This window comes from Littorina saxatilis, linkage group LG2 (assembly GCF_037325665.1).
Source record: "Littorina saxatilis isolate snail1 linkage group LG2, US_GU_Lsax_2.0, whole genome shotgun sequence".
In the NCBI taxonomy this organism is placed as follows: Eukaryota; Metazoa; Mollusca; class Gastropoda; order Littorinimorpha; family Littorinidae; genus Littorina; species Littorina saxatilis.
In genome coordinates this window covers 54,093,292-54,119,935 of record NC_090246.1, presented here as the reverse complement: position 1 = coordinate 54,119,935, position 26,644 = coordinate 54,093,292, and the positions used below count along the sequence as shown (strand labels likewise).

The window sequence follows — 26,644 nt, the reverse complement described above, 5'->3', positions numbered from 1 at the left end:
CCAAAACTGAAAATTAGACATTAACACTTGAAAATTAGTTATTAACACTAGAAAATTAGTAATTAACACGTGAAAATTAGTAATTTTCCCGTCAGAATTGTAATTTTCTCGTGAAAATTAGTAACTTTCACGGGTTAATTACTAATTTTTAGTTTTGGCGCTAGTAAGCCGTCATACATCTGGCCTACATTTAACGTAACGTCGCCTTGCTTTGCCACTTCTTGTCTTGCCTTGTCTTGTCTTGCCTTGTGCCTTGTCTTGCATTGACTTGTCTTACTTTTGATTTGTGTCCAAGTGGGTCGATGAAAAAGTGTGCCTTTTCTGAAAACGTATTGATTTTGGAAGGTTTTGGTTATGCTGATTGTTTGGATACCATTATGTGCTGTTCCCTGAGAGAGATACATTCAAACAGTCTCAACTCCAGGTAGGCTATTCAAAAGTGCTGCAGAAATTGTATGCATAAATGTATCCTCTGCCATGGTGACGGCCGAAATGGCCAATAGAAAAGCCTTCAAATATAAGTTTCAGATGACGACATCGAGTAGGCTATTTTGGATTAAATGCTAACTGACATTTTTTTAATTTTTTTAATTTTTTTGGAGGGTGAGGGTTATAGGAATTGCAAGCAGATGTTTATTGGCGAAACAATCATTAGAGGAAAGAGTTAGTAAGTAATGAAAGCGAGATAGCGAAAATCTCATCATTTAACTGATGGTGGTCAAACATCCCTGGTAGTTATAGCTATAGCAACATAATGTACAGGAAAGATCTATCCATGGTTTTTGCATGCCGTCACAGAAAACAGAATTCACCGCAGCGGCCATTTTTTCTTCTTACAAAGATCGACAAGGTGTGAGTTATGACGCGCTATGCGTGTATTGTGTGAGAGAAACAAAAATCGGATTGAAGAGTAAGTTATTTGTCAGTGCAGCTGACAGAACGGTTCACCAAGATGGTACAGTCCAGGAAACAAGATACGGAGACACTGACTGGTCAAGGCATTGCGGCATTGGGCGAAGGGATGGCTACCAATTTGTACAACTCTGAGGTCGCGGATGACGAGTCTATCGTGAGTACTATATTGTGCGATAGAATAATAATATTCTGTGCTACAGTGCAGTACTATTCAATGCAATACATACCATTATGTGCAATACTTGGCAATGTAGCAAACAACGATGCAAGCTAACGCAATACAAGTCAATGCAATACGATATAGTACATGTACAATATAATACGATACAATACTACACTATAAAATGTTCTTTGATACAATACGACACAATGAATAAGTCAGTACGGCGCTTTGCGTGTATGTGCAACTCTAAGGATGCAGATGGTGTGTCATGTGTGAGCATTGCGTGATAACATAGTAATACATTGTGGAAGAGGACGGTTTCAGTAATGCAATTGTAATGGAACAGATTATCATATGATACAATACGATACGGTCCACAATGCATATGGGTACTTGATTGTATGCCTTGTCATTTATTTGGGGCCAACAACAAAATGAGGTCATCTTTACGCTTCATTGGGTTATCTCTTTATTTTCTTCTGGCACACTACCTGCTGGAAACATTACCCAAATTCCGACTTCCGGCCCTATAGCCTTTTGCACTAATGAATACATTATAATGCATGTTCAGTTATAGAAGATAATTTGTAATAGTTACGACAGCAAGAAATGTATTCTATCAGTACAATGCTGCGTAATTCAATACAGTACAGTGCAATCTTACATTAATTCAGTTTTGTGTTGTGAAATACAATGCAGTACTTAATTAAATTGAAGATGAAAGTCGCCTGTTCATTCCAATGCTTGTTATTCTCTCAGGAGCCAGGAGATTATTTCCGTATAACTCTTGCTTACTCCATTACGCATGTCGTATTCCTTGAGAGCGCTTACTTCCTTTTGGTTATTTGATCTGTACATCAATTCAGTTTTGTGCTGTGAAATACAATGTGGTACTGTGTAATGTGTTTTAATACAAGTCAAAATAATAGAACAAAATACACCACCATTTGATTTAACTCAAAGCTTCGTTTAGTCAAAGTTTATTTATATAGTAGTGTTGTCAGATAACCACATTTACTTGAATAGTAAAATCAAAAAGAGAAACAAATAACGAAGAAAATATTGCGCGGCCGACAAAAACTATGTACGCGACGTGCACGTTTGAACTTTAAACTCCTGCATGATTGTGGTATCCGCAGAGACATAAACACATAAAGGCCCGGTCACACAGCCCAAAAGTCGCGTAAACGCATGAATCACGCATGAAATTTGGTTGTGCGTGCTTGTCGGTCGAGAATTTGACCATTTTCGCTGATTTACGCGATGAAAATCACCGATGAATTGCACAAGAACTACGGAAAGATCACGCAAAAATCACTAACAAACCACGCACTACAGCGCATAGGCACGCAAAGGTCCACGGAAAACCACGTATAATCTGCGCACTATCACTAATGAACTGCGTATGAATCGCGCATGATTCGCGCATGAACTGCGCAAGGAATGCGCGGCAGCGCGCACGTCTGTTCCGCGCATATATAAACTGATGCAACCGCGGCGCCTTGGCATTCCCGTTTCAACAGTCGCGAACGATCACTGATATTCCACGCATATTTCGCGCATTGTTCGCGTAAGAACTACGCAAACTACGCAGAAATTACGTAAAACAGCGCAATACTGCGTAAACTCTTACGCGAAGCCGAGTTTTGAGCTGCTCAAAACCTGGAATCGCGTAAAGCGCCGATCCGGCGAACATCGGCGGACAACTACGGAGGTTCCACGTCAGACAAACTGATGAAATGCGCAAATCGCGCATGTATCGCGTAAGGATCGAATTTCGTGTGTGATTCATGCGTTTACGCGACTTTTGGGCTGTGTGACCGGGCCTTTAGGACTATTGCCATATTAGTTGTGATAGTTACGGCAGATACAGGAAGAAATATATTCTCTACGAGGAGTTTCCTACTTTTCTTCTTTTGGATAGTTTGCTAGCAGTGACATAGCCGAGAGAGGTACCGTTGCGCTGAGAAAGTTGTTCAACACCCGGCCTTATCCTGTTGGAACCAAGTTTTCTGAGGCCGTCTTTAGTAAGTACAGAAGCTTTTATCTGTTTCTTCCAATAGTTTCTGTTTTCGAATTGTCTAGTCGTCCAACAGTTTGAGAAATGTTGTCATTATTCAAGTCTTCACAGGTTGTCCATGTGTTTAGTTTAATTTTGACCTGTACGGCTTTCAAACTACATTGTATTGTATAAGTTACGCACACACAAATGAAGAATTAACATTGTCACACGGTAAGCATCGATAGGCCTAAAAATATCATTGAAAACCAACATCACGACTGATGTTAAAGTAAACAAAACATGTTATGTTATGTTTATACATCAATTAAGGCCGGTAGCATAATATCATACTATTTTAAAGAAAACATTCTCGTACAAAATAAGGAAAGAATGAATGTCAAGTTGCACACGATTCTTATGTCATTGCCCCTCCAACCAACCCAACACCTCACCCCCACCCGGCCCCTTCCCTATATTTGTTTTAATTAAAAACAAATATTACAACTTTTTTTAAGCTCACCGGAACACCACTTTTCCTAGCGCCAGTATTGCTATGCACCGGCCCCCGTAGCGCAGTGGTTAGCCGGGAGGTCGTGGGTTCGAATCCCATCAGGGTCATGTGGGTTTTTCGGGCTACGGTCGGCTCCTACCCAGAGTGGAAGTGCTATGGTTCCTATGGGAAGGCTGGGATCATACAGCCGAGTGTCATTCATTTAACGAATGCGACTTTGAGGGTGCTCAGGTTCTGTATACCTGACCAACACCGCAGGTGCGGCAGTTCTCGGGCCTGGTTGACGCCAGGATATATTATGACAGTAAGCGTAGAGTGCTGCCCTGTCACGTAGTCTCAAACCAAAATTGGAAATCCAAAGCATCATCATTATAATCATCCTCATCTCATTAATCATCCAAAATATAAATTGTCCTTGCTCTTGTGGCCCTTCAGGCCCGGAGCTCTCATGGTGACCTTGGTCTCAGTGTTCCTGTTCGATCCTTCCCTGAATAGTAGTTCTGCTGTTAGTCTTCAACGTGTGACGTTCTGGGGGGTCGACGGAGGGACGTGGTGGCGGTCTGCTCTCTGGAGGGGACGCTCACTCAGTCTGGCTCCGCGACTTAAAGTCAATGTCGTTTGTAGGGGGCATAGTAGGTAGTGGGCTTCGTCCGTTAGCTCGGGACAGACCCACAACTGAAGACTCAGCAGAAGTGCAGTGTCTTCTTCCAAGGGTAGCCTACCGCAGCGACCCGACATCCCCCCCCCCCCCCCCTGGAGCGTCTGTAAAATCGACAAGTCTGGCAGCGGAACAAAATTCAGAGGTGGTTGGAGCAGCGAGTGCAGGGACGGGGCGGTGTGAGAGCACAACGGGACAAAGGAACAGGTGTAAAGACAAAAAAACCAAAAAGTATTGATATGCCATCTTACAACTTATTTGTATTTCCTTTTTGTGTGTGCTTATCCCGATATTGACTTGTTTTATCTTCCTAAAGGTATGACAGCACTTGTGGATAGGGTAATACAGGCCAGCATCCCATCCTACGACCTGTCACTGGGCAATGACGTGCTCTTCAACGCCTCTGACGTAGGGGAGGATGAGTCCAAGTTCATGGTCAGCCGGTACAAGGTCGCCCAGGCCGTACGAGATCGGCAGAAGATCAACATGGTGAGTCGATCACTCTTAGATTTTGACAGGCGTTGCATCTCAATAATTTTGCGAGACTTATTACTTTACTGATGGGTGGATAGATTCTTCTTCTTCTGCGTTCGTGGGTCGAAACTCCCACGTACACTCGTGTTTTTGCACGAGTGGATTTTTACGTGTATGACCGTTTTTACCCCGCCATTTAGGCAGCTATACGCCGCTTTCGGAGGAAGCATGCTGGGTATTTTCGTGTTTCTATAACCCACCGAACTCTGACATGGTTTACAGGATCTTTTCCGTGCGCACTTGGTCTTGTGCTTGCGTGTGCACATGAAGGGGGATAAGCTACTAGCAGGTCTGCACATAAGTTGACCTTGGAGATCGAAAAAAATCTCCACCCTTAACCCACCAGGCGGCCGCGGGTGGATAGATTGATTAATGGATGGAATGATGGTTGGATGGAATTAAGGGTAGCCTATATGGATGGATGTGCGGTGGATTGGTGGGTGGGTGGTTGTGTGGATGGATGGATAATGGCTGGATTGATAATGGATGGATGGGCGTGTGACCCTTTTTGTCTGGTGTGCTGTAGCAGATGTAATGGCGCTTTCGCTGCATTTATTTGATATGAGGTTGTTGGAAATGGAAAAGCATTAACAGGAAAGTAACAGAAGTTTTGCATCAAGATAAAGGAGAGTGAACATTATTTCTATGAATGTGAAAACTCATATTTATTTTATATTTATTTTACTCCTTTTGTCTTGAAGTCTTGTTAGGGTACGGAAGCTTACGTTGGTGTCAACCTATAACATTCAATCATATCGGTTTGACTTTTCAAAGCCGGAAACCCTCTTTGGACCTGTTCACAAAATATCGAAGATTACTGGTATAAGTCTTTGCCACACACGCATTGTGAACTGACTGAAAGGTAATACATGTAATGCTCACTTGCCACAGACCCATTCAGTGATGGCCAGGCTGAGCAACGCTCTCAACACGATGCACGACTCCTTGCTGAGTTCACAGGTTCTGGGTCAGCCCGTGCAACACATGCGGCGAGGGGCCTTGACCTTGGCAGCCGGCAAGGTCACAGGAAGGACCTTGACTGACACCAATTTCCCTGCAGGCCCTGTTAGCCTTAAGCTGGACTCTGTCGATGCGGATGACAGTGAGAGTGACCCTGATTCTACTGTGGAGGTCAAGGTCAGTATTATTTTGCTTGTGTGGTGGTAATTTTTTTTTGTCAATGTGTTAGGTTGTTGATGCTGTTGTTGTTTTGTTTTTGAGTCACTTGAGAAAAAGTGACTCTATGTAATCGGTCAGTGTTAGTCTGTCCGGCCGGCCGTCCGGCCGGCCGGCCGTCCGTAGACACCACCTTAACGTTGGACTTTTCTCGGAAACTATCAAAGCGATCGGGCTCATATTTTGTTTAGTCGTGACCTCCAATGACCTCTACACTTTAACGATGGTTTCGTTGACCTTTGACCTTTTTCAAGGTCACAGGTCAGCGTCAAAGGAAAAATTAGACATTTTATATCTTTGACAAAGTTCATCGGATGTGATTGAAACTTTGTAGGATTATTCTTTACATCAAAGTATTTACATCTGTAGCCTTTTACGAACGTTATCAGAAAAACAAGGGAGATAACTAGCCTTTTCTGTTCGGCAACACACAACTTAACGTTGGGCTTTTCTCGGAAACTATAAAAGTGACCGGGCTCAAATTGTATGTGAACGTGACTCATTGTGTTGTGAATAGCAATTTCTTCCTGTCCATCTGATGCCTCATATAATATTCAGAACTGCGAAAGTGACTCGATCGAGCGTTTGCTCTTCTTGTTATTGTTGTTTTTGTGTCTTGATTCACAAACTGAGCTATTGAACGGCTAGGATAATTAAAACCTCTAAAACAAAGACAGAGAAAAAGAAGTCACGCTGCAGTCGTCAAAGACATTACCGAATTCCTGCTTTGTACATTGTGATCGTCCGCAAATTTTATTGTGCTTAGCTTCATTGATTTGACTAAATGTATGCGGTATCGTTATTCAAATTCTTGAATAAAAATGTTCTAAACCAATACCTGACAAGTTGCCCAACAGCAAAACAGTATTCCGCCGTGTAAGTGTCATAACGGCTGTGATTGGACAGCAGCAACAGTCATGTGCTGTAAAACTAAAGGGACCTAATTCAGTTCAATTCTCGTGATTCCTATTCAGGCCAGCGTGTTTAACAAGAACCCATACGCCTGGTCCAGCGACGGGTCATCATACGAAATTACGTCACCAGTGGTCGAAGTGAACATGACGGACAAGAGAGGGTCCAGAAAACTACGCAAACTGACCCTGACTCTCAAGCGTGGCGATGACACACCCATCCCCACCATGGACCCCTACTCGACAGCAGACACCCGCGCTGGTCCGGACGGGTGGTTTAATCACCGGTTGACGTTGAGGTCCAAGTCCTCTGCGGTTGTGACACGTTTCAAGTTGCCAAGCGGATTTACCCAAGCCGTGGCATATTTCAGGAACGGCAGACCACCGACCAAGGAAAGGTAAAACTATGAAAATGTTGTGTGTTATTTTGTTGTGTTATTTTCATTACTGTGTCATATCAATTTCTTGGACTTCCGGGTCGCTTCCTCCAAGGGGAAAGCAAGCATCAACAAGGGTCGCACTACCAAGCTTATCAAAAATATATTCCACACATTTTTGTTCTTCTAAAACGACAAAATAATGGTAGCTGAATTTCCTTGCACTAGCTATTTGTTTGATTATTTCCTTGTACTAAAATCATAACAATACTTGTTAAGATTAAAATCCACACAGTTTGTTCTCTCATGGTGTAGCCCTAAAAGAGCAAAATAAATTTAGCTTCATTTCCTTGCTTGCTAACCAAGATTGAATTCCACACATGCTGTTCTCTTTTTTTTCCAAGTATGACGTATATAGAACGGCAAAGTAAACAAAGTTGAATTTCCTTGCTTTTATGTAACCAAGGTTCCAGCCACACATTGTCTTCTTCTCTTGTTTGCAAGTATGGTGCCACCTTATCGAAGGGAGAGAGGGGGGGGGTGCTAATTGATAAACCAAGATTGAATTTCACACATTTCGTTCTTCTTTTTATATTTAGTCAAGTTTTGACTAAATATTTTAACATCGAGGGGGAATCGAAACGAGGGTCGTGGTGTATGTGCGTGCGTGCGTGCGTGTGTGTGTGTGTGTGTGTGTGTGTGTGTAGAGCGATTCAGACTAAACTACTGGACCGATCTTTATGAAATTTGACATGAGAGTTCCTGGGTATGAAATCCCCGAACGTTTTTTTCATTTTTTTGATAAATGTCTTTGATGACGTCATATCCGGCTTTTCGTAAAAGTTGAGGCGGCACTGTCACGCCCTCATTTTTCAACCAAATTGGTTCAAATTTTGGTCAAGTATTCTTCGACGAAGCCCGGGGTTCGGTATTGCATTTCAGCTTGGTGGCTTAAAAATTAATTAATGACTTTGGTCATTAAAAATCGGAAAATTGTAAAAAAAAATAAAAATGTATAAAACGATCCAAATTTACGTTTATCTTATTTTCCATCATTTGCTGATTCCAAAAACATATAAATATGTTATATTCGGATTAAAAACAAGCTCTGAAAATTAAATATATAAAAATTATTATCAAAATTAAATGTTCCAAATCAATTTAAAAACACTTTCATCTTATTCCTTGTCGGTTCCTGATTCCAAAAACATATAGATATGATATGTTTGGATTAAAAACACGCTCAGAAAGTTAAAACAAAGAGAGGTACAGAAAAGCGTGCTATCCTTCTTAGCGCAACTACTACCCCGCTCTTCTTGTCAATTTCACTGCCTTTGCCATGAGCGGTGGACTGACGATGCTACGAGTATACGGTCTTGCTGAAAAATGGCAGCTACTTGACTAAATATTGTATTTTCGCCTTACGCGACTTGTTTTTTCTTCGGGTATGACGCAGCTATAAAATGGCAAACTAAAATAAGAGTAATGTCCTTGCTTGCTTGCTTGCTTGCTAACACAGATCTGAGACTGAATTCCTCACATTTGTTCTCTCCGTTTTATGTTTTGTTCAGATATGACGTTCGCGTCGAAGGGGAGCTCATCCAGAATCGGAAACGCAGGGCAACTCAAACACAAACCACAACCTCTGCACCAGATACTGTCACCACACTTAGCAGCGTAACTGTTTCCACTGACAAACCCCAGGAAACCTCTGTTGTCGCAGAGTCTTCGGACAGTTCTAGTCCGCAGGTGAGGTTCCAGCTTATTTCCTTCAAATGGGGCATGGGGATAAATGGAGCAAATAACATTCATCGTAATACCACGGTGTGTGAGATGTTCCATGTGTAAAAGGCTCTGAGGCGGTATTGTTCCGGCTATCAAGAAGCAAGTTTCGGCAGCTGTCTAAGATCACTCACAACGGTACAGTTAGGCGAGTTCTGCAGTTACTTCTTGGTTTTCAAAGTTCGCAAATGTTTTGGGTATTACAATGTACCACACGAAGATAGCTAGATGCTAGAATAAATAGATATAGCAATAACGTTTAAGTTCTGGCAAAGAGTAGAGTTGTTTCTTTATGTTCGTGTTTATGCTAAAACATAGAACAGGTCATGCATTATTTGATCAATAAGTTTAAAGTACAGTCCATCATCTGCAAACAATTAGACTTACCATTTCAGATGTGGCCAGGGATAAACATGGGTTACAACCATCCTTCTACACAAACTATAAATCAACAGCCTGTGTGCTCTATTGTGCTGAGTGGGAATGTTTTGAGGAATAAATCTCTTTAACTGACTCTGGTGGCAATCTAGCAAATTGATTCATCAAAAAAGTCTTTCTCTGCATAGGAAGCATTTTAGGTATGTCGCCAAGTGGGGGGATGTTATTATCCCATGTGAACACCTGGCCAGATCTGAGATTGTGAGCGGCCTGTTTTCTCGGTAAGGACTGCAAAAAAAATAACTTGGTCATTTTGAAGTTTAAACAAATATATGCACACACTGAAACACACACAACCAAACAAGCAAAAACAGTACAATCAAAACTTGCTGCCAGGCTAAGTGCACACACAGACAGCCAAGCACAGACAACCACACAGACAACCAAACACAGATACACACACACACACACACACACACACACACACACACACACACACACACACACACACACACACACAGTAACATACAGACAAACATACAGACAAACAAAAGCAACAACCCTACATTAATATTTCTTATCAAACAATAAACTAACAAATTCACCATCACCAACAGGTTGACGGCCCGACATACCAGTTCTTCGTGGAACCAGGCACGCTGTCCGCTGGGATCGTCTTCGTGGGCTTTGAGCTGCCGGGTAAGCATCCTCTAATCGTTTGGCTTGCTGCGTCGTTGACTTGCTAGCTTGAGGGATAGGGGTTGGGGAGGCCGAGGGTGTTGAGTGTGGAAATGTATTGTTTTTTGTTGGCCGGTGTGTTGGGTGAGTATAGAAATAAGTATTCGATGCTTAAGAGTATATTTCTTCTGGCCTAAGCAATCTTGAGCACAACCTCTAATATGCCTCTAATTGTCTGTATGTTTGTCTGTATGTTACTGTGTGTGTGTGTGTGTGTGTGTGTATGTGTGTGTGTGTGTGTGTGTGTGTGTGTGTGTGTGTGTGTGTGTGTGTATCTGTGTTTGATTGTCTGTGTTTGGTTGTCTGTGTGGTTGTGTACACTACATTGGGGTGTGCACGTTAAAGATCCCACGATTGACAAAAGGGTCTTTCCTGGCAAAATTGTATAGGCATAGATAAAAATGTCCACCAAATACCCGTTTGACTTGGAATAAAGGCCGTGAAAGGTGAATGCTCGCCTAATAGGCTACTGAGCTTTACTGGCCGATGTGAATGCGTTATATATTGTGTGTAAAAAATGTCTGTTTGTCTGTCTGTCTGTAAAAAAAATTCCATTTCAAACGGCAGAAATTAATATGTAAGCGCCTAGGGCTATATCTAGATTAGGCGCATAAAAATGATCACAATAATAATAATAATAATAATAATAATAATATCACACCTGATATGAGCATCCTTCATCTGAGATACATACCAACAATCGGGAGGCTTACTGTGCCTTTAAATGCTGCGTTCATGTCTTACAGAACTGTCCTCGGACAACAACGAGACTCTGAGTTACCAGTTCATGTCTTTTAGTGACATGTGCCGTGTTTGGGACGAGAAAACACGGACTTGGGACCCCTCCGCTTGCAAGGTGCGGTATGTTACATACTTTTTGCTATGGTGGTGGTGGCGTTGACGATGATGACGATGATCATGATCATGATGATTACGATGATGATTATTATGATTATCACGAAGATTATGATATTCATAAGGATCATGATGTTGACGATCATGACCTGGTATACCTTGGCATGCATACAAGGTGTAGTGTTTTGAACACTTTTGGTTATGGAGCTGGTTGTTGTGGTGATGACGATAAGGATAATCATGATGATGATGATCATTACGATGATCACAATCATGATGATGATCATCAAGATAATGATTATGAAGATCATGATGATTATGATCATTATCTGGTATACCTCGGTGTAGTGTGTTGCACATTGTCGGTCATGGGGCTGGTTGTTGTGCTGATGGTCATGGTCATGGTCAAGGTGATGGTGATTTTGATGATGATGATGATGATGTTCTCGTAAAGTTGTGCTGCTGTCCTCGCTATGGGTTTTGTTTATGAGGAGGACTTCGAAGAGGCGGACGATTTCGAAGTGGAGGGGGGATGTCTTTGTGTGTGTAGCTGGAGATAATGATGTTCCTGCTTCTATGAGTGCTGCTTGTTCTTATGGTGTTTTTCTTTGCATAATTTTAGCGATTGTGTCGTTTAGAGGCATAACCTGGGTTTGACACGTTTAGTCTTTCCTAAAACTATTAACACAGATGTCAAATGTTGAAGTGATTCCAAGAAATGGCCACATGTCTTCTTTTCTGGACATACGTTTAAAAAGTGCTCTAAATACAACACATTTCCACTTTTTCATTCATTAAAACACTTCATACGGTGTGTTTAAATCCAGGTGTCAGCATTCTCCACGCCACAAGACACCGTGTGCGTCTGTGACAACCCATGTCCACTCTTTCAATTATTAAATCATGAAATAAAACACTTCATGCAGTGTGTTTAAATCTAGGTGTCAGCATTCTCAACGCCACAAGAGACCGTGTGCATCTGTGACAACCCGCCAGGGATGACGTTTGCCAGCTCCTTCTTTGTCGCCCCAAACACCATAGACTTTTCCACCGTCTTCTCCAAGTTCGCGCTCAACAACGCCTCTGTGTACGGCACTCTCATCTGTCTCGCTGTCGTTTGGGTCCTTGGCCTCATCTGGGCAAGACGCAAGGATCAGAAGGATAAGGAAAGAGTGAGTGTAGTTTGCATCACGAAAGTTCTCTGGTTCGATAGCAATAACACCTCAGTCGTGGATTTGTTTTGTTGTTGTTCTTTTCTATTCTTTTTTTCGTTTTTTGACAGGGAAAACATATTTAGATTTCCAAGAAGACAAAATCAGTAAATCATGCTGATGCATGATTCTTTGATTAAATTCTAATAACTTACACTTTGGATTTCTAAAGTGTGGTTGATTTGTGGGTTATTGGTTGTGAACCAATGACTTTTTTGAATCATGTTTCTTGGGGTACAAATTTGCCTTATTCTTCTCATCAAAATAAATCTAATTGAGTTGCATTGAATTGTATTGAACTCCAGTCAAGACACGTTGATTTAAATCTTTCAGTGGATGGTCGGATACCTGAAGGACAACCTGGTGGATGACGCTTATTTCTACCTGTTGACGGTACACACCGGCATGAGGAAAGAAGCAGGGACGATGTCCAACGTCAAGTTTATTATCATGGGAGAGGAGGGCGACACCGGAGTCAGAATACTTTCTGACGGCAAAAGGGTGAGTTGCATTATTGATGTCTTAACTTTAGCGTTTGACCCCTTGACTGCCAAAAGAATTTAGTTCATAGCATTGTTCCAAATAGGACGGAAAAAATAACTAGTCAGTCAGAATTTAGTTTTACAAATTCTATTTAAAAATCTTTCAGGAGGAAAACCTCCTGGTGTCCGGTAGTTACATATAATCACAAGAAAAGGTTCCAAAGAATTTATGAGACACATGCCATTTTTGGAGTTTTAAGGTTCAACCCACCCACATGCGAGAAAGATTACTTACAGCGCTTTTCCTGTCATTGACGTCCAACAAGCAACGAGCGTGCGTAGTGAAAGTGACATATATTGGTAACCGCCTAGATATTACGAACATTTGAATGAACTTACACAGAGATTAGCAATACCCAAGAACCTGTAAAATATTATAGACATTGTGCTATGGAGGCCCCGCCAAAAGTAGTGACCAAGCTAGAGTCCCCTCGCGCACTCGTCGATCGTTGCTCGTCCGACGTCATGACATGATAAGCGCTGTAAGTTATACCCCCCCCCCCCCTCCCAGGAAGCACGGTGAAGGCTAAAAGTAAAGTGCACAACCTCTTTGTTGCAGACGCTAGACACAGGCAGCGTGATGACCTACATCCTGGCCACCACACAGTCGCTAGGAGACCTGCAGTACGTCAGGGTGTGGCACGACGACTCGGGACCCGGGGACACGGGCTCGTGGTACCTGGGCAGGCTGGTAGCTGAAGATTTGCAAAATGGACAAAGGTGAGAAAAGGTGGAGAAAACTTCAGCCTTCAGTAGAAAGCTGAACCAGGAGGTTAAAAGATTAGATTTTATCAAACTGAATAAGGTGGGCAACTTGCAATGTCTGCGCGAAAGGAGAACTTTATGGGGCAAACGTTGAAATTGGATAATAAAACAGAGAGGAGAGAATAAGTTAATGCCCTTAAACTTGACATGGGTCTGAATTATCTAAACAGAAAACTTTTACTAGCTTTAAAGACGTAACAGAAATTCGGTTTTGTGCAACATTAAAGTGTGCGTGTGTGTTTGAGGAGGGGCTCTTTTGTGTATGGTATTTTGACACTGCAGACCTTTGTTTGTAAGCTGGTAGTACCTAGCTGTACCATTTCTTTGTAAATCACATACCATACTGCCGTTCATCCAAATATGGTAACATTGGTATATGCGGATCACGTTTGAACCAACCAAAAACGTTCCCATAGTGCTTGAACTGAGCTCTTTTTGTAATCCTTTTGCCCGTTTTGTTAAATGAAGAACACAATTTTCCTTTTTATATTTAGTCAAGTTTTGACTAAATATTTTAACATCGAGGGGGAATCGAAACGAGGGTCGTGGTGTATGTGCGTCTGTCTGTGTGTGTGTGTGTGTAGAGCGATTCAGACTAAACTACTGGACCGATCTTTATGAAATTTGACATGAGAGTTCCTGGGTATGAAATCCCCGAACGTTTTTTTCATTTTTTTGATAAATGTCTTTGATGACGTCATATCCGGCTTTTCGTGAAAGTTGAGGCGGCACTGTCACGCCCTCATTTTTCAACCAAATTGGTTGAAATTTTCGTCAAGTACTCTTCGACGAAGCCCGGGGTTCGGTATTGCATTTCAGCTTGGTGGCTTAAAAATTAATTAATGACTTTGGTCATTAAAAATCTGAAAATTGTAAAAAAAAATAAAAATTTATAAAACGATCCAAATTTACGTTTATCTTATTCTCCATCACTTGCCGATTCCAAAAACATATAAATATGTTATATTCGGATTAAAAACAAGCTCTGAAAATTAAATATATAAAAATTATTATCAAATTTTTTTTCCCGAAATCAATTTAAAAACACTTTCATCTTATTCCTTGTCGGTTCCTGATTCCAAAAATATATAGATATGATATGTTTGGATTAAAAACACGCTCAGAAAGTTAAAACGAAGAGAGGTACAGAAAAGCGTGCTATCCTTCTCAGCGCAACGAATACCCCGCTCTTCTTGTCCATTCCACGTGCACTGCCTTTGCCACGGGCGGTGGAGTGACGATGCTACGAGTATACGGTCTTGCTGCGTTGCGTTGCGTTCAGTTTCATTCTGTGAGTTCGACAGCTACTTGACTAAATATTGTATTTTCGCCTTACGCGACTTGTTTTTACTTCAACGTGTCTTCGTATTAGATAAGAGGCCGAATATGTAGTCAATTATACACCTCACATGTACAAGAGTTAGATTGTTGTGACTTTAACTTCATGGTAGAGGAATCGCTGGGTGTGTAAGTTAAATGATCTCATTTGCAAATACCTCTCTTGAGCTCACGCCATCCTACTTTCCTCAGGTACAACTTTCTCTGCGAGAAGTGGCTAGCCCTGGACAAGGATGACGGACAGATCGACCGCATTGTGCCCGTGACCTTGAAAGACGAGGTCATGACCTTCGACAAGCTCTTCTCCGAGCACGCGCGCGTGGGGATCACAGACACGCACCTGTGGCTTTCGTGCTTCATACGTCCTGAACGCAGCACCTTCACGCGCGTGCAACGCGTTACCTGCTGCCTGGCTCTTCTACTGTTGACCATGATAACCAGTGCTCTCTTCTTCAAGCCCGAAGATTCTGAGACTGGGGAGAGTACAAGTACGTTTTGAGGCGGATAAATTGATAGCATAGCATTCGGCTGTTTTAGAGAGTTTGTAACACAGCTGTTGAATCAAGAAGCTCGAAAGCAGGAAACCGTGTTGTTTTGCGTTTTCTTCCTTTGTCCTCCGCATATCTGTACTTCTTCCGCTCAACCTTTGACTAATAGTAATCACTCCTCTCGTTCCTCAGTCTCTACTTCAACGTCATTATTCTCGTTCCAGACAACATGGGCATGGAGGTGAAGATCGGCATCATGAGATTCTCCATGACCACGCTCTGGACGTCCTCGGTGTCTATTGTCATCACCACCGTCCCCATCCTCATCTTCGTCGTCCTCTTCAGGTCGTACAGGCCCAAGTGGGGCCCACGGGCTCAGGCACAGCAACACCGCAGGGCGGGCCTTATTCAGATGACCAAGACGTGAGTAATCCGCTTGATCGCCCTGTTGTTGTTGCGCTGATCATCATTAATCATCAGCGTCGCTTCACTAACTACTAGCCCGGGGTGGGGTGGGGAGAGGGGGGTGGAGAGGGGGCAAAGGTAACTGCCCAGAAACACCACAGGGCGTGCTAAATTCCGATGACCAAGTCGTGAGTAGTCGTCATCAACGACGTGGCTTTCTTTGTACCTTACATAATCATCATCATCATCATCATCATCATCATCATCATCATCATCATCATCATCATCATTCTATTGTAAAATTGTCCTGCGGAAGTTGAGTTTTCAAGCGTGTTTGGATTTCGAAATCAAGAAGAACTTGCACACGCTGCTGCTGCACTTACAAATAAGCGTACACCGTTGGAACTAGAGGGATTACAACGGTCCTGACACGACTTGGTAGTAGTTTACCCAACTTTATGCATTTATCTGATTGTATATGATACATATTTAAATGTTGCTTTCGTTGATTATCAAATGTTAATTTGTTCTGTTGGATTTCCAGTAAGCAGTGAAAACGAACCTTTTCAATTCTTATTTGCTGTACTAAAGTGATTGCTAAGTGCAAGGTAACGCAGTTACAATCCTGCTATAAAATGATTGCAAACGCAAAGGTAAAGGCTCAGCAGGAGCAACAAGAAAGAACCTCTTATCCTTCATTCCATATACTGAAACTAGCTTTTAGCCAAGAACAATCAGAAAGGCCATGACAAATGGTCATAGAAAAGTCATAACAAATACGATTCATACACAGAAGCATGTTTTTTTTCCAAGAAGAACCAGAAGGAAAATCAAAAAAACATAGAACTAAGAAAGTCCCTAACAAAAAGTACAAACAAGAAATGACCTCGCATTCTTTATTTTTCTCCATGCACAGAAGCAAGCTTTTCGCCAAGAAGAACCAGAAAGGTCAAGAGAAAAGGCCGCAGCGAGTCGATAAGAAAGAAGAAACAATCAATACCTATCTCGTGCTTTATGTCCATGCACAGAAGCAAGCTCTTTGCCAAGAGGAACCCAAAAAGCCATAGTGAGACCCGAGAAGATCATAAAACAGAACAAACAAGATAGTCCCTTACATTCTTTCTTTTTCTTCATGCACAGAGGCACACTCTTCAACAAGAAGAAACAGAAAAGCCAGGAGAAAAGGCCGCAGCTAGACGATATGATAAGAAAACAAGTCGGGTGAAGCGATAATAATTCATTTAGTCAAGCTGTCGGCATAAAAGGAACAGATTAACACATGTATACAAAAACAGTCATCGCCGAGACTATATTAAGATAGTCTCGACTAACCACACGAAGAAACCGAGACTAGTCACGCTCGTCTCCGCGAAGCGCGCGAACGCAGTACTTATTTTCTTATTTCTTATTTTCTTTAATTCTGAGCACATTTTTATAGTAAACATAGCATATGTATATGTTTTTGAAATCAGGAGAAATTGAGGAATACGATGCAATTATTTTTAAATCTGCTAGTGAGAATTTGATTTTAATGACAACTTTAATGAGCAAACTAATCAACGAATTTTCACGCTGCCGAGCTGAAATTCAATCCCATAGTCCGTACTTTGTGGAAAATTGCTTGACCAAAATTTCAATTAATTTGATTGAAAAATGAGGGCGTGACAGTGCGGCCTCAACTTTCACAAAAAGCCGGATATGACGTCATCAAAGATATGTATCGAAAAAACGACAAAAACATCTGGGGATATTATACCCAGGAACTCTCATGTGAAATTTCATGAAGATCGGTCCAGTAGTTTACTCTGAATCGATGTATACACACACAAGCACACACACACACACACACACACACACACACACACACACACACACACACACACACTCACACACACACACACACACACACACACACACACACACACACACACACACACACATACATACATACATACATACATACATACATACATACATACATACATACATACATACATACATACATAAATACATGTATACAAAGTCTTGTGGAAACAAGGAAGTTTATAGGAAGTGCAGATGGTAAAATTCCATCACGCGGTCTACTCATGCTACTAATTTGCTTAGCCAATAAACATTAACCATCCACGAACTGACCTATCACTGGCCGCTGCATCCCCCCTTTGTCTCACAGAGATGCTACCCACGCTAAGCGCCTTCACTTGCCAGGCTGTAAACAAAGCGTACACATCGTATCATCGAGCTTCCTATAAATACATACATACATACATTTTTCATTTTTCATTTTCATTACTTTATTGTCCCATCGCTGGGAAATTCGGGTCGCTTCCTCCCAGTGGAAAGCTAGCAGCAACGGGGTCGCGCTACCCAGGTGTCTGCGTGTTTAGGTGTATTCAGCCACCTGCACTTATGGCAGAATGACCAAGGTCTTTTACGTGCCATTGTGATGACACGGGGGTGGGACATGGCTTCCGTCTCTGGGTCTGCACATAAAGTTGACCCGTGTCCGTCCCGGCCCGAATTCGAACCAGCGACCTTCCGATCACAAGTCCAGTGCTCTACCAACTGAGCTACCGAGCTCATACACATACACACATATGGAACACGAAGAGGGTCAAATGCTCGAGCAAGTACTCGCGCATTTACTCGAGCACTTTCGAAACTGCTCGAGTAAATGCGCGAGTACTTCTGAAAATGCTCGCGCACTTTCGAAACTGCTCGAGGAAATGCGCGAGCACTTTTGAAAATGCTCGAGCAGTTTCAAACTGCTCGCGCACTTTCAGAACTGCTCGAGCACTTTCAAAGTACTCGCGCATTTAAATGCGCGAGTACTTTCTCGCGTATTTCCGAGAAGTAACGAGCGGGTAAAGCAAAAACTTGTCGCGGAATGATTATACGTTCTAACGTTGCCATGCGAGCGACCTCTTGAGACACCGTGCACATGAGCCGAGGCGAGCCAAAGCCAAAAAAGTTAACAATTTGAATTTAAAAGTACACTGATACTTACCGATCGACCATCCCAGTAGGTCTGTCCGCCAATTCCCTGATGCGATCGTTAATAATCCCAGCGACCGCCCTTCCCGCCTCCATGACGACTACAGATGCGTCGTTTCAGTAAATTTTCCGGGTCAAGTTTTCAATAAACCCAACCAATGACTTCGGTACAACTCGGGAATCTCCGATTCAAAAGTACTCGCGCATTTACTCGAGCAGTTTCGAAAGTGCTCGAGTAAATGCGCGAGTACTTGCTCGAGCATTTGACCCTCTTCGTGTTCCATACACACACACACACACACACACACACACACACACACACACACACACACACACACACACACACACACACACACATACATCGCGACCCTCGTCTCGATTGCCCGTCTATGTTAACCCCTTGACTGCCTTAAGACGGGTATACCTATGCCGTCATGTGCCTGTGCAGCCGCAGCGCCTACGTGACGGGTAAACCCGTCATCACAGTTCAGGCTTTTTTCAGAAATGCTACGTCACTGCTGACACACAAATACCAGCCAATGGCTTGGTAGGATACCTCATTCTCATGAATAAATATAAATGGTGTCGCGGTTTTGCGTCTGAAGGCTATTTTCGGCCTTGGCGGCAGTGAAGGGGAGAGAAGGCTCGACTCGTCAAAATGGCTAACGGTGACAGTCGACCGGGCCCTGGCAGGGAAAAACAAAGACGGACTGACGCTACAGGCGGTGCAAATGATTATGGATACTGACAGGGGAAGGGGGAGATCTTCTTTCGGACGATTCGTTGGAAACAGGTAGATGACAGTGATTATGATCCTTTCTTCGAGCAAGCAAAACAGCCACCTGTGTTTGATCCACAGGCACCGAAAGATGCGCCGGACCGATTTTTCAAAAGTTCATACAGTGGACGCCGCTTAATAAAACCGCGGTTAATAGAGCCAGCCGCTTAAAAAAGCCGATTTCAGACGGTCCAGATTTATCACTATATCTTATGTATTAGAAAAAGCCGGTTAATAAACCCAACCCGCCGCTTATTAAAGCCAGTTTTCTCAGAGAAATCACGTAGTTTGTGACTAAAACTCACATTATATTGTTCTTGTAATCGCTTATGTCCACGCTAACGCGTATCACGAAGTAACCTAGTTCGGAAAAGAATGTCAGTCAATAAAAACCGCACGTGTTCATAAATTGTGTAGCTTTGATTGCGTGTTGTGTTCATGACAAAATTAAATCAGTTGTGCACCTATGGCCACAAGTAAGTAATGATTCGTGACGGTGACAGTGAAATGATTGATGTACCGAAGTGATCAAAGTACCTGTACATGTACATAATTAAAACAAAGGTTCAACATCCTTCGTGAAGTTTTGTTTAGATTCAAACAAGTGTAAATGACGAAAGAAAGTGACTGAGTGACGTAAACAAAAGAAGATTTTTTTTTCTCTCGAAAAAGACGTATTCCTGGACCGCCGGTTAATAAATCCGCCGCTTATTAAAGCCATTTTTCGTCGGTCCAGAAGTGTCTTTATAAAGCGGCGACCACTGTATTTGAACATCATTATAAGCCAAACTAATTATTATTTCCATGTTTAGACACTAAAAACAGATTTTTGGTTCAATGTCCTTTAAAAATAACATAGGTTTTACTTACCTACCTACTGCCAGTTTGGAGCTAGAATTTTTTGTGAATTATTACACCCCGAACTCCAAAATTCCCTGGCTATCAGGAATGCACATAAGTAAGTTTTGATTGGCAGCGAAAGGGTTAAAACATTTAGTCATAACTTGACTAAATGTAAACAGAAAAAAAACAATGAATTCCTATCTCGCCTTTTATTCCATGCACAGAAGCAAGCTCTTTACCAAGAAAAACCAGAAGGGCGGTGACATGGATGAGAACAAGAACATGTCAGACCTGTTGGACAACATGCTGCAGGAGAACCCGCTGCCCCACGTCTGTGTCTACTTCGCCTGGTTCCTACTGCTGGGCACCATCGCTGCATGTGCTTTCTTCTTGCTCCTCTACAGCATGCAGTGGGGCAAGACGACCTCTGAAGAGTGGCTGGCCTCCTTTGTCATCTCCTTCTTTGAGAGCATCTTCGTCATGGACCCCTTCAAGGTGGGAATGAAAGACGCGTGTAAGAATAGCGTTTCAGCACATGTGCAACCTGTCAGACTCTGAGAAAATCGTCTCCAATGGAGTCTACCATTGTTTTGCAAGTCAAAGGGTGATTCATAAGTAAATAAATATTTCTTCCATTTCTATACCTTCCATATTCTAGTAGTCAGTTTGGCCAAGCATCTCTGGCAAATGAGGCATGGTATAAATTAACAACAAGAAAAAAAGTGTTACCATATCATGAACTAATTGTTTTGAGATGAACATATTTCGGATAGAGAAAAACAGGTTTTACTTCTGCTTGTTCCAGGTCCTTTTGCTGGCCTGCATGTTTGCTTACTGCGCAGGGAACCCGTATTTCCAGACGCATCACCAGCACGTGGACATAGAGCGTGTTCAATTTGAGGCGGAAACTTTTGGCAAGGACGAAATTGGTATGTGCAACTTCTGTGACATTTCGTTTTTCTTTTAAGCCTGTCTTACACTGTGCCGAATGTCCTTACGAATATGAAAATGCTGTATTCGGCCAAAAAAAGAGACGAATGGACAGGAAAAAACAGAAGAAAAATCGAAGGCTTACGAATGCTTGCATGCGAATGTCATACGAATGGTTGCGACTGCTTGCGAATGTCTACCGATCATTGCGATTTTATACGAATCCATATACGGATCTATTACGAACGTTGCGAGTGGCCTTGCGAGTGTTGCGAGTGCTTGCAAACATTTTACGAATAAAACGAGTATGACATTCGCATTGTTCGTAATGTTGCTCTTACACTCTGGCGAATTGCCCTTGCGAATAGAATTCGCCAATAACTCGTAATGATCGGGACATGGTCGCAAGACATTCGTAAATGTTCTTAACCATTCGTCTCTTGTTGCGAATATTTGCAACATGCTTCTAATATTCGCAAGGAAGTCATATTCGCAAGCCATTCGTAATCATCGTAAAGGTATTCGTAGCGCTCGCAAGGCATTCGCAATGATCGGTACACATTCGCAAGCACTCGCAACCATTCGTAAGACATTCGCAAGAAATGTGTATATGAACATGTTGTATTCGGCAAAAAAGAGACGAATGGACAGGAAACATATTGACCATTCGAAGCCTTGCGAAGCCTAGCGAATGTCTTACGAATGGTTGCGAGTGCTTGCGAATGTCTACCGATCATTGCGAATGCATACGAATCCATATTCGCAAGGATATTCGGCACAGTGTAAGACAGGCATAACGAATGGTTGCAAATGCCTTGCGAGCGTTACGAATACATTGCGATGATTACGAATGTTCTTGCGAATACTTACGAGTACGTTGCAAAAAAGTTAAAAATATGACATCCTTGTGAATATTAGGAGCATGTTGCTATGTTCAAAACAAGAGACGAATGGTGGCGAATGGTTAAGAACATTTACGAATGTCTTGCGACCTTGTCCCGATCATTGTGAACTATTGGAAAATGCTATTCGCAAGGGCAATTCGGCACAGTGTAAGAGTAGCTTTAGTCACAATCTGCATACTAGTTTGGAGATGAAACTGGTTATTGTTTCCGGTCACTGCTATGTTATGGCGCCTGCTTGGGTCTTTATTTATTGTATTGTATTTTAATATTGCAGATCTATGGTCTTGAGCTGGATGTGCACGTACCATTTCCAATAATTACTTTTGTAAAACACAAATCACACTGCCGTTTATCCAAGTATTGTAACTTGTATAAGAGAACACCGTTTAAACCAACCGAAATAGTCCCTACAGTGCTTGATCTTACCTCTTCTTTTAAATCTGTTAACAGTATTTTGTTAAATGAAGAACATAATCCTTTTTACATTTAGTCAAGTTTTGACTAAATGTTTTAACATAGAGAAGGAATCGAGACGAGGGTTGTGGTGTATGTGTGTCTGTCTGTCTGTCTGTCTGTCTGTCTGTGTGTGTGTGTAGAGCGATTCAGACTAAACTACTGGACCGATCTTTATGAAATTTGACATGAGAGTTCCTGGGTATGATATCCTCAGATTTTTTTTCATTTTTTTTATAAATGTCTTTGATGACGTCATATCCGGCTTTTCGTGAAAGTTGAGGCGGCACTGTCACGCTCTCATTTTTCAACCAAATTGGTTGAAATTTTGGTCAAGTAATCTCAGACGAAGCCCGGACTTCGGTATTGCATTTCAGCTTGATGGCTTAAAAATTAATTAATGACTTTGGTCATTAAAAATCTGAAAATTGTAAAAACAATATTTTTTTTATAAAACGATCCAAATTTACGTTCATCTTATTCTCCATCATTTTATGATTCCAAAAACATATAAATATGTTATATTTGGATTAAAAACAAGCTCTGAAAATTAAAAATATAAAAATTATCAAAATTAAATTTTAGAAATCAATTTAAAAACACTTTCATCTTATTCCTTGTCGGTTCCTGATTCCAAAAACATATAGATATGATATGTTTGGATTGAAAACACGCTCAGAAAGTTAAAACGAAGAGAGGTATAGAAAAGCGTGCTATCCTTCTCAGCGCAACTACTACCCCGCTCTTCTTGTCAATTTCACTGCCTTTGCCATGAGCGGTGGACTGACGATGCTACGAGTATACGGTCTTGCTGCGTTGCATTGCGTTCAGTTTCATTCTGTGAGTTCGACAGCTACTTGACTAAATGTTGTATTTTCGCCTTACGCGACTTTTTTTGTTATTTTTTTTTTTTTACCTCAACGTGTGAATTCTTATTAGATAAGAGGACAAACATTTCAGTCTATTTAATTATACACCTCGCATGTACCAGAGTTAGATTGTTGAGACTTTAACTTTATGGTAGAGGAATCGCTGGCTGTGTAAGTTAAATGATCTCATTTGCAAATGCCACTTGAACTCACCCTGTCTTACTCTCAGGTACAAGTTTTTTTGGTTTTTGTTGTTGCTTTAATGTGTCTTTTTATTATATAATAGGCCCCACATTTCGGATAACTACCTCGCACAATAGTTTTGATACCTAGTAAGCTTGCATGTCTTGAAGTTTCCGTCAGTGTAAAAGATGACATGTCTTGAACACTCCACATCTGGCACACAGACCCTACAGCCCTACCCCCGGACCCAGTGCCAGCGAGTGTGATGGAGGCGGCCAAGAAACGGAGACAGCAAGAGCAGCTTGCCCAACGAGTCTTCTTTGAGCTGCTTCTCTACATCTTCTTCGTCTTCTGCATCTTCTCCGTGTCCTACGGCAACCGCGACCAGCAAACCTACATGGTCAACAAGCACGTGGAGGACATGTTCTACGCTGCAGATGGCGATGCCCCTTTTCCCTTTAAAACGGTAAGGGTCTTCAAAGTTCGGTGGGTTATGCACACGCGAAAATACTAGTGCCCAGCAAGCATTCCATTGAAAGCGGAGTATGACTGCTTGAATGGCGAGGGAAACACCGACCATACACGTAAAAGACCGTTCGTGCAAAAATAATTAGTGCACGTGTGAGTTGTAGCTAACGAACGCAAAAGAAAAAGAAAAAGAATAAGAAGAAGAAACGGAAAGGATGTTTTTGTCCTTGAGACAAGCTTTTGTAGCAAAATAACAAGGCTTTTAAGATTAGCAATCACATCATGACACTTGTTTCACATTTCTTATTGCTGAGGCGATGCTCGTTTTTGTGTGAACAAGACCTGTGCTGATGGATGAAGGAGAGTTTCACAGCAGGTGGATTCCATCGTATTTTTGTATCCATTCAGAGACATTTTGTTCCTTGCAGAGACATTACAAAGTGCTTTATACGGTCTCTCTCATAGTTTTTTCAATATCTTGCTTCACTGTTGCTCTAAAAACATGATCATTCTCATGCGCACACTAAACACAGCTTCGATTGGGGTGTACGTTCTTGTTGCCCATACGATAAGTAGAAAATTGTGTAATCAAGTGTGTTTCACGTGCAGATCACCGAACGAAAGGACGTGATACGCTACATGAACGAGACACTGCTGCACACAGCCTTCCCCTGGAAAGACCTGGCGGGTAATGAACTCAGCTGGAGACAACGGCTCTTCGCCTCTGACTTCACCAGCTTCAGGGTCGGGCCTGTTCGAGTTCGCCAAGTTAGGATGCCCAGGCGTGGTGAGTGATAGAGTGTTACTCGTGGGTATTGTGTCTCTTGTTGTTGGTGTTGAGGAAGAGAAAGATGATGGGGAAAAGACAGAAGAGCAGGATGTCTTGAAAAGAAAACTAGCTTAATCAATTAAAAAAAACTGCCGCAGATGACCTGTCGGACGAACAGTTCAGGTGCATCTTCAGGTTAAAGGAAGGGCAAAAGCACAAACTCGAAAAGCCATCGCGCAACTCAGGGGTAGATGTAGGAAGGTTTTCCTGGTTCTGGAAGCGCCCTTCCTCCGCCCCTTTGTCCGGAGAATGTCCTCTTTTTTTTCAAGGAGAGACCCGAAAAACTCTTTTCAAATGATATTTTTACAGCATCTGGAGGGCATCGCCCCCCCCCCCCCCCGCCCCCTACTCACACACACACATACACGCACCGCCTAGCCAGCCTCTGTACCATTGCCTCATTTTGGAAGTCCCTCCCTTGCATACACTAGGTCCATCCCTGCGTCTAAAGGAAATAAATAATTATTCAGTGGGAATGACAGAGTCTCATTTGATGCTAAAATTGCCCATCGTCATTTTTGTCGTGTCCAGTTTTAGGTGATCATGGTAGAGAAACGAAACAGAACTCTAGAGTGAAGAAAATGACATTATATACGATGGTCCGTTTGATGTCTGTATCAAGTTCAGAGCCGTGTACGTAGGAGTGTCGCGTTTCATCATTTCAGAGCAACAACCGAAGGCGTCCAACATGCACCCCGCCCTGGTGACAATGACATCCTCCTACCCGCCTTACGACTTGGAACACGAGGAGCGGGGTAGCTTTTGTATCGGGTGGCGACCCACAGCGTGTACAGATGAAGAGGTCACCACCAAGCTCAGCCTCGACTCCTGGAAATACAAAGATGACGAAACACCTGTACCTGTATGGGGGATCTTTGCTTTCTATCCTACTGGGGGCTATATTGCTGACTTTGCTGTGAACAGGTGAGCAAGATCTCTCAAACCGGGGAGTATTTGCGAGGGAAGGGAGAGAGACAGGGGGGAGGAGTGGATAGTCGGTATATTTTTCTGCGAACAAGGTCAGACGCGAGAGGCTAGTTCTTAAGCCGTTTTCTGTTTTTTCTTTATTGCTTCTTTTTTGTTGTTGCCACATCTCGAAAGATATACCACTTTACATATTTATATTTTGATTTAATGTTTACCCAGAGCCTATGTGTTCTCCTGTTGTGGTAGTTTATTTGTTGTGGAAGGATGATGTTTGAACACATAAAGAAGAGGAGGGACAGCAAGAAAGAAGAACGAGTAAAAAGCTTGTGAGGGAAGAAAGTATTCTTTTGCGTCTTGCTCATAAAACTATCGGAAGCTAATTAAATTATTGGTTACAAGATCACTTATAGAGCGCAGTCACTTTTCATCTTTATTAGTTGTCTTTCCATTTAGCGTAGCGTTTAATCCACCTAGTTCAAACCGAGGCGTGGTGGCTCAAACCATCACATAGAGCTGCACGAGTTGTTTGTTCTCCACACCAGAGTGGACTTTATGGAGCTCACTCTCACGATAGGAGTCAAGCAAATGTTCAGCATCGTTCACCTTCTATGTAAATACGCATACCTCTTATACTTGTAATGTTGCTTCTTCCCCAAACAGAGATGTGGTGGCCGAGACCATCACAGAGCTGCATGAAGGCGAGTGGTTCGATCGTC

General features: G+C 42.3%; 1 protein-coding gene across 1 annotated transcript in view; it reads left to right on the top strand.

Moving 5' to 3' along the window:
* LOC138959270 (polycystin-1-like protein 2) overlaps positions 1 to 26,644 on the top strand; it is a 56,910-nt gene that overhangs the window by 8,985 nt on the left and 21,281 nt on the right. The window contains exons 8-25 of the mRNA XM_070330675.1: positions 932 to 1,069; positions 3,003 to 3,105; positions 4,566 to 4,738; positions 5,675 to 5,920; positions 6,934 to 7,268; positions 8,819 to 8,996; positions 10,025 to 10,106; positions 10,892 to 11,001; positions 11,942 to 12,172; positions 12,545 to 12,712; positions 13,313 to 13,473; positions 15,049 to 15,344; positions 15,569 to 15,767; positions 20,589 to 20,859; positions 21,170 to 21,293; positions 23,929 to 24,170; positions 24,782 to 24,959; positions 25,667 to 25,925. Coding sequence (XP_070186776.1) covers positions 932 to 1,069; positions 3,003 to 3,105; positions 4,566 to 4,738; positions 5,675 to 5,920; positions 6,934 to 7,268; positions 8,819 to 8,996; positions 10,025 to 10,106; positions 10,892 to 11,001; positions 11,942 to 12,172; positions 12,545 to 12,712; positions 13,313 to 13,473; positions 15,049 to 15,344; positions 15,569 to 15,767; positions 20,589 to 20,859; positions 21,170 to 21,293; positions 23,929 to 24,170; positions 24,782 to 24,959; positions 25,667 to 25,925 — 3,494 coding nt within the window. The remainder of the gene's footprint in view (positions 1 to 931; positions 1,070 to 3,002; positions 3,106 to 4,565; positions 4,739 to 5,674; positions 5,921 to 6,933; positions 7,269 to 8,818; positions 8,997 to 10,024; positions 10,107 to 10,891; positions 11,002 to 11,941; positions 12,173 to 12,544; positions 12,713 to 13,312; positions 13,474 to 15,048; positions 15,345 to 15,568; positions 15,768 to 20,588; positions 20,860 to 21,169; positions 21,294 to 23,928; positions 24,171 to 24,781; positions 24,960 to 25,666; positions 25,926 to 26,644) is intronic.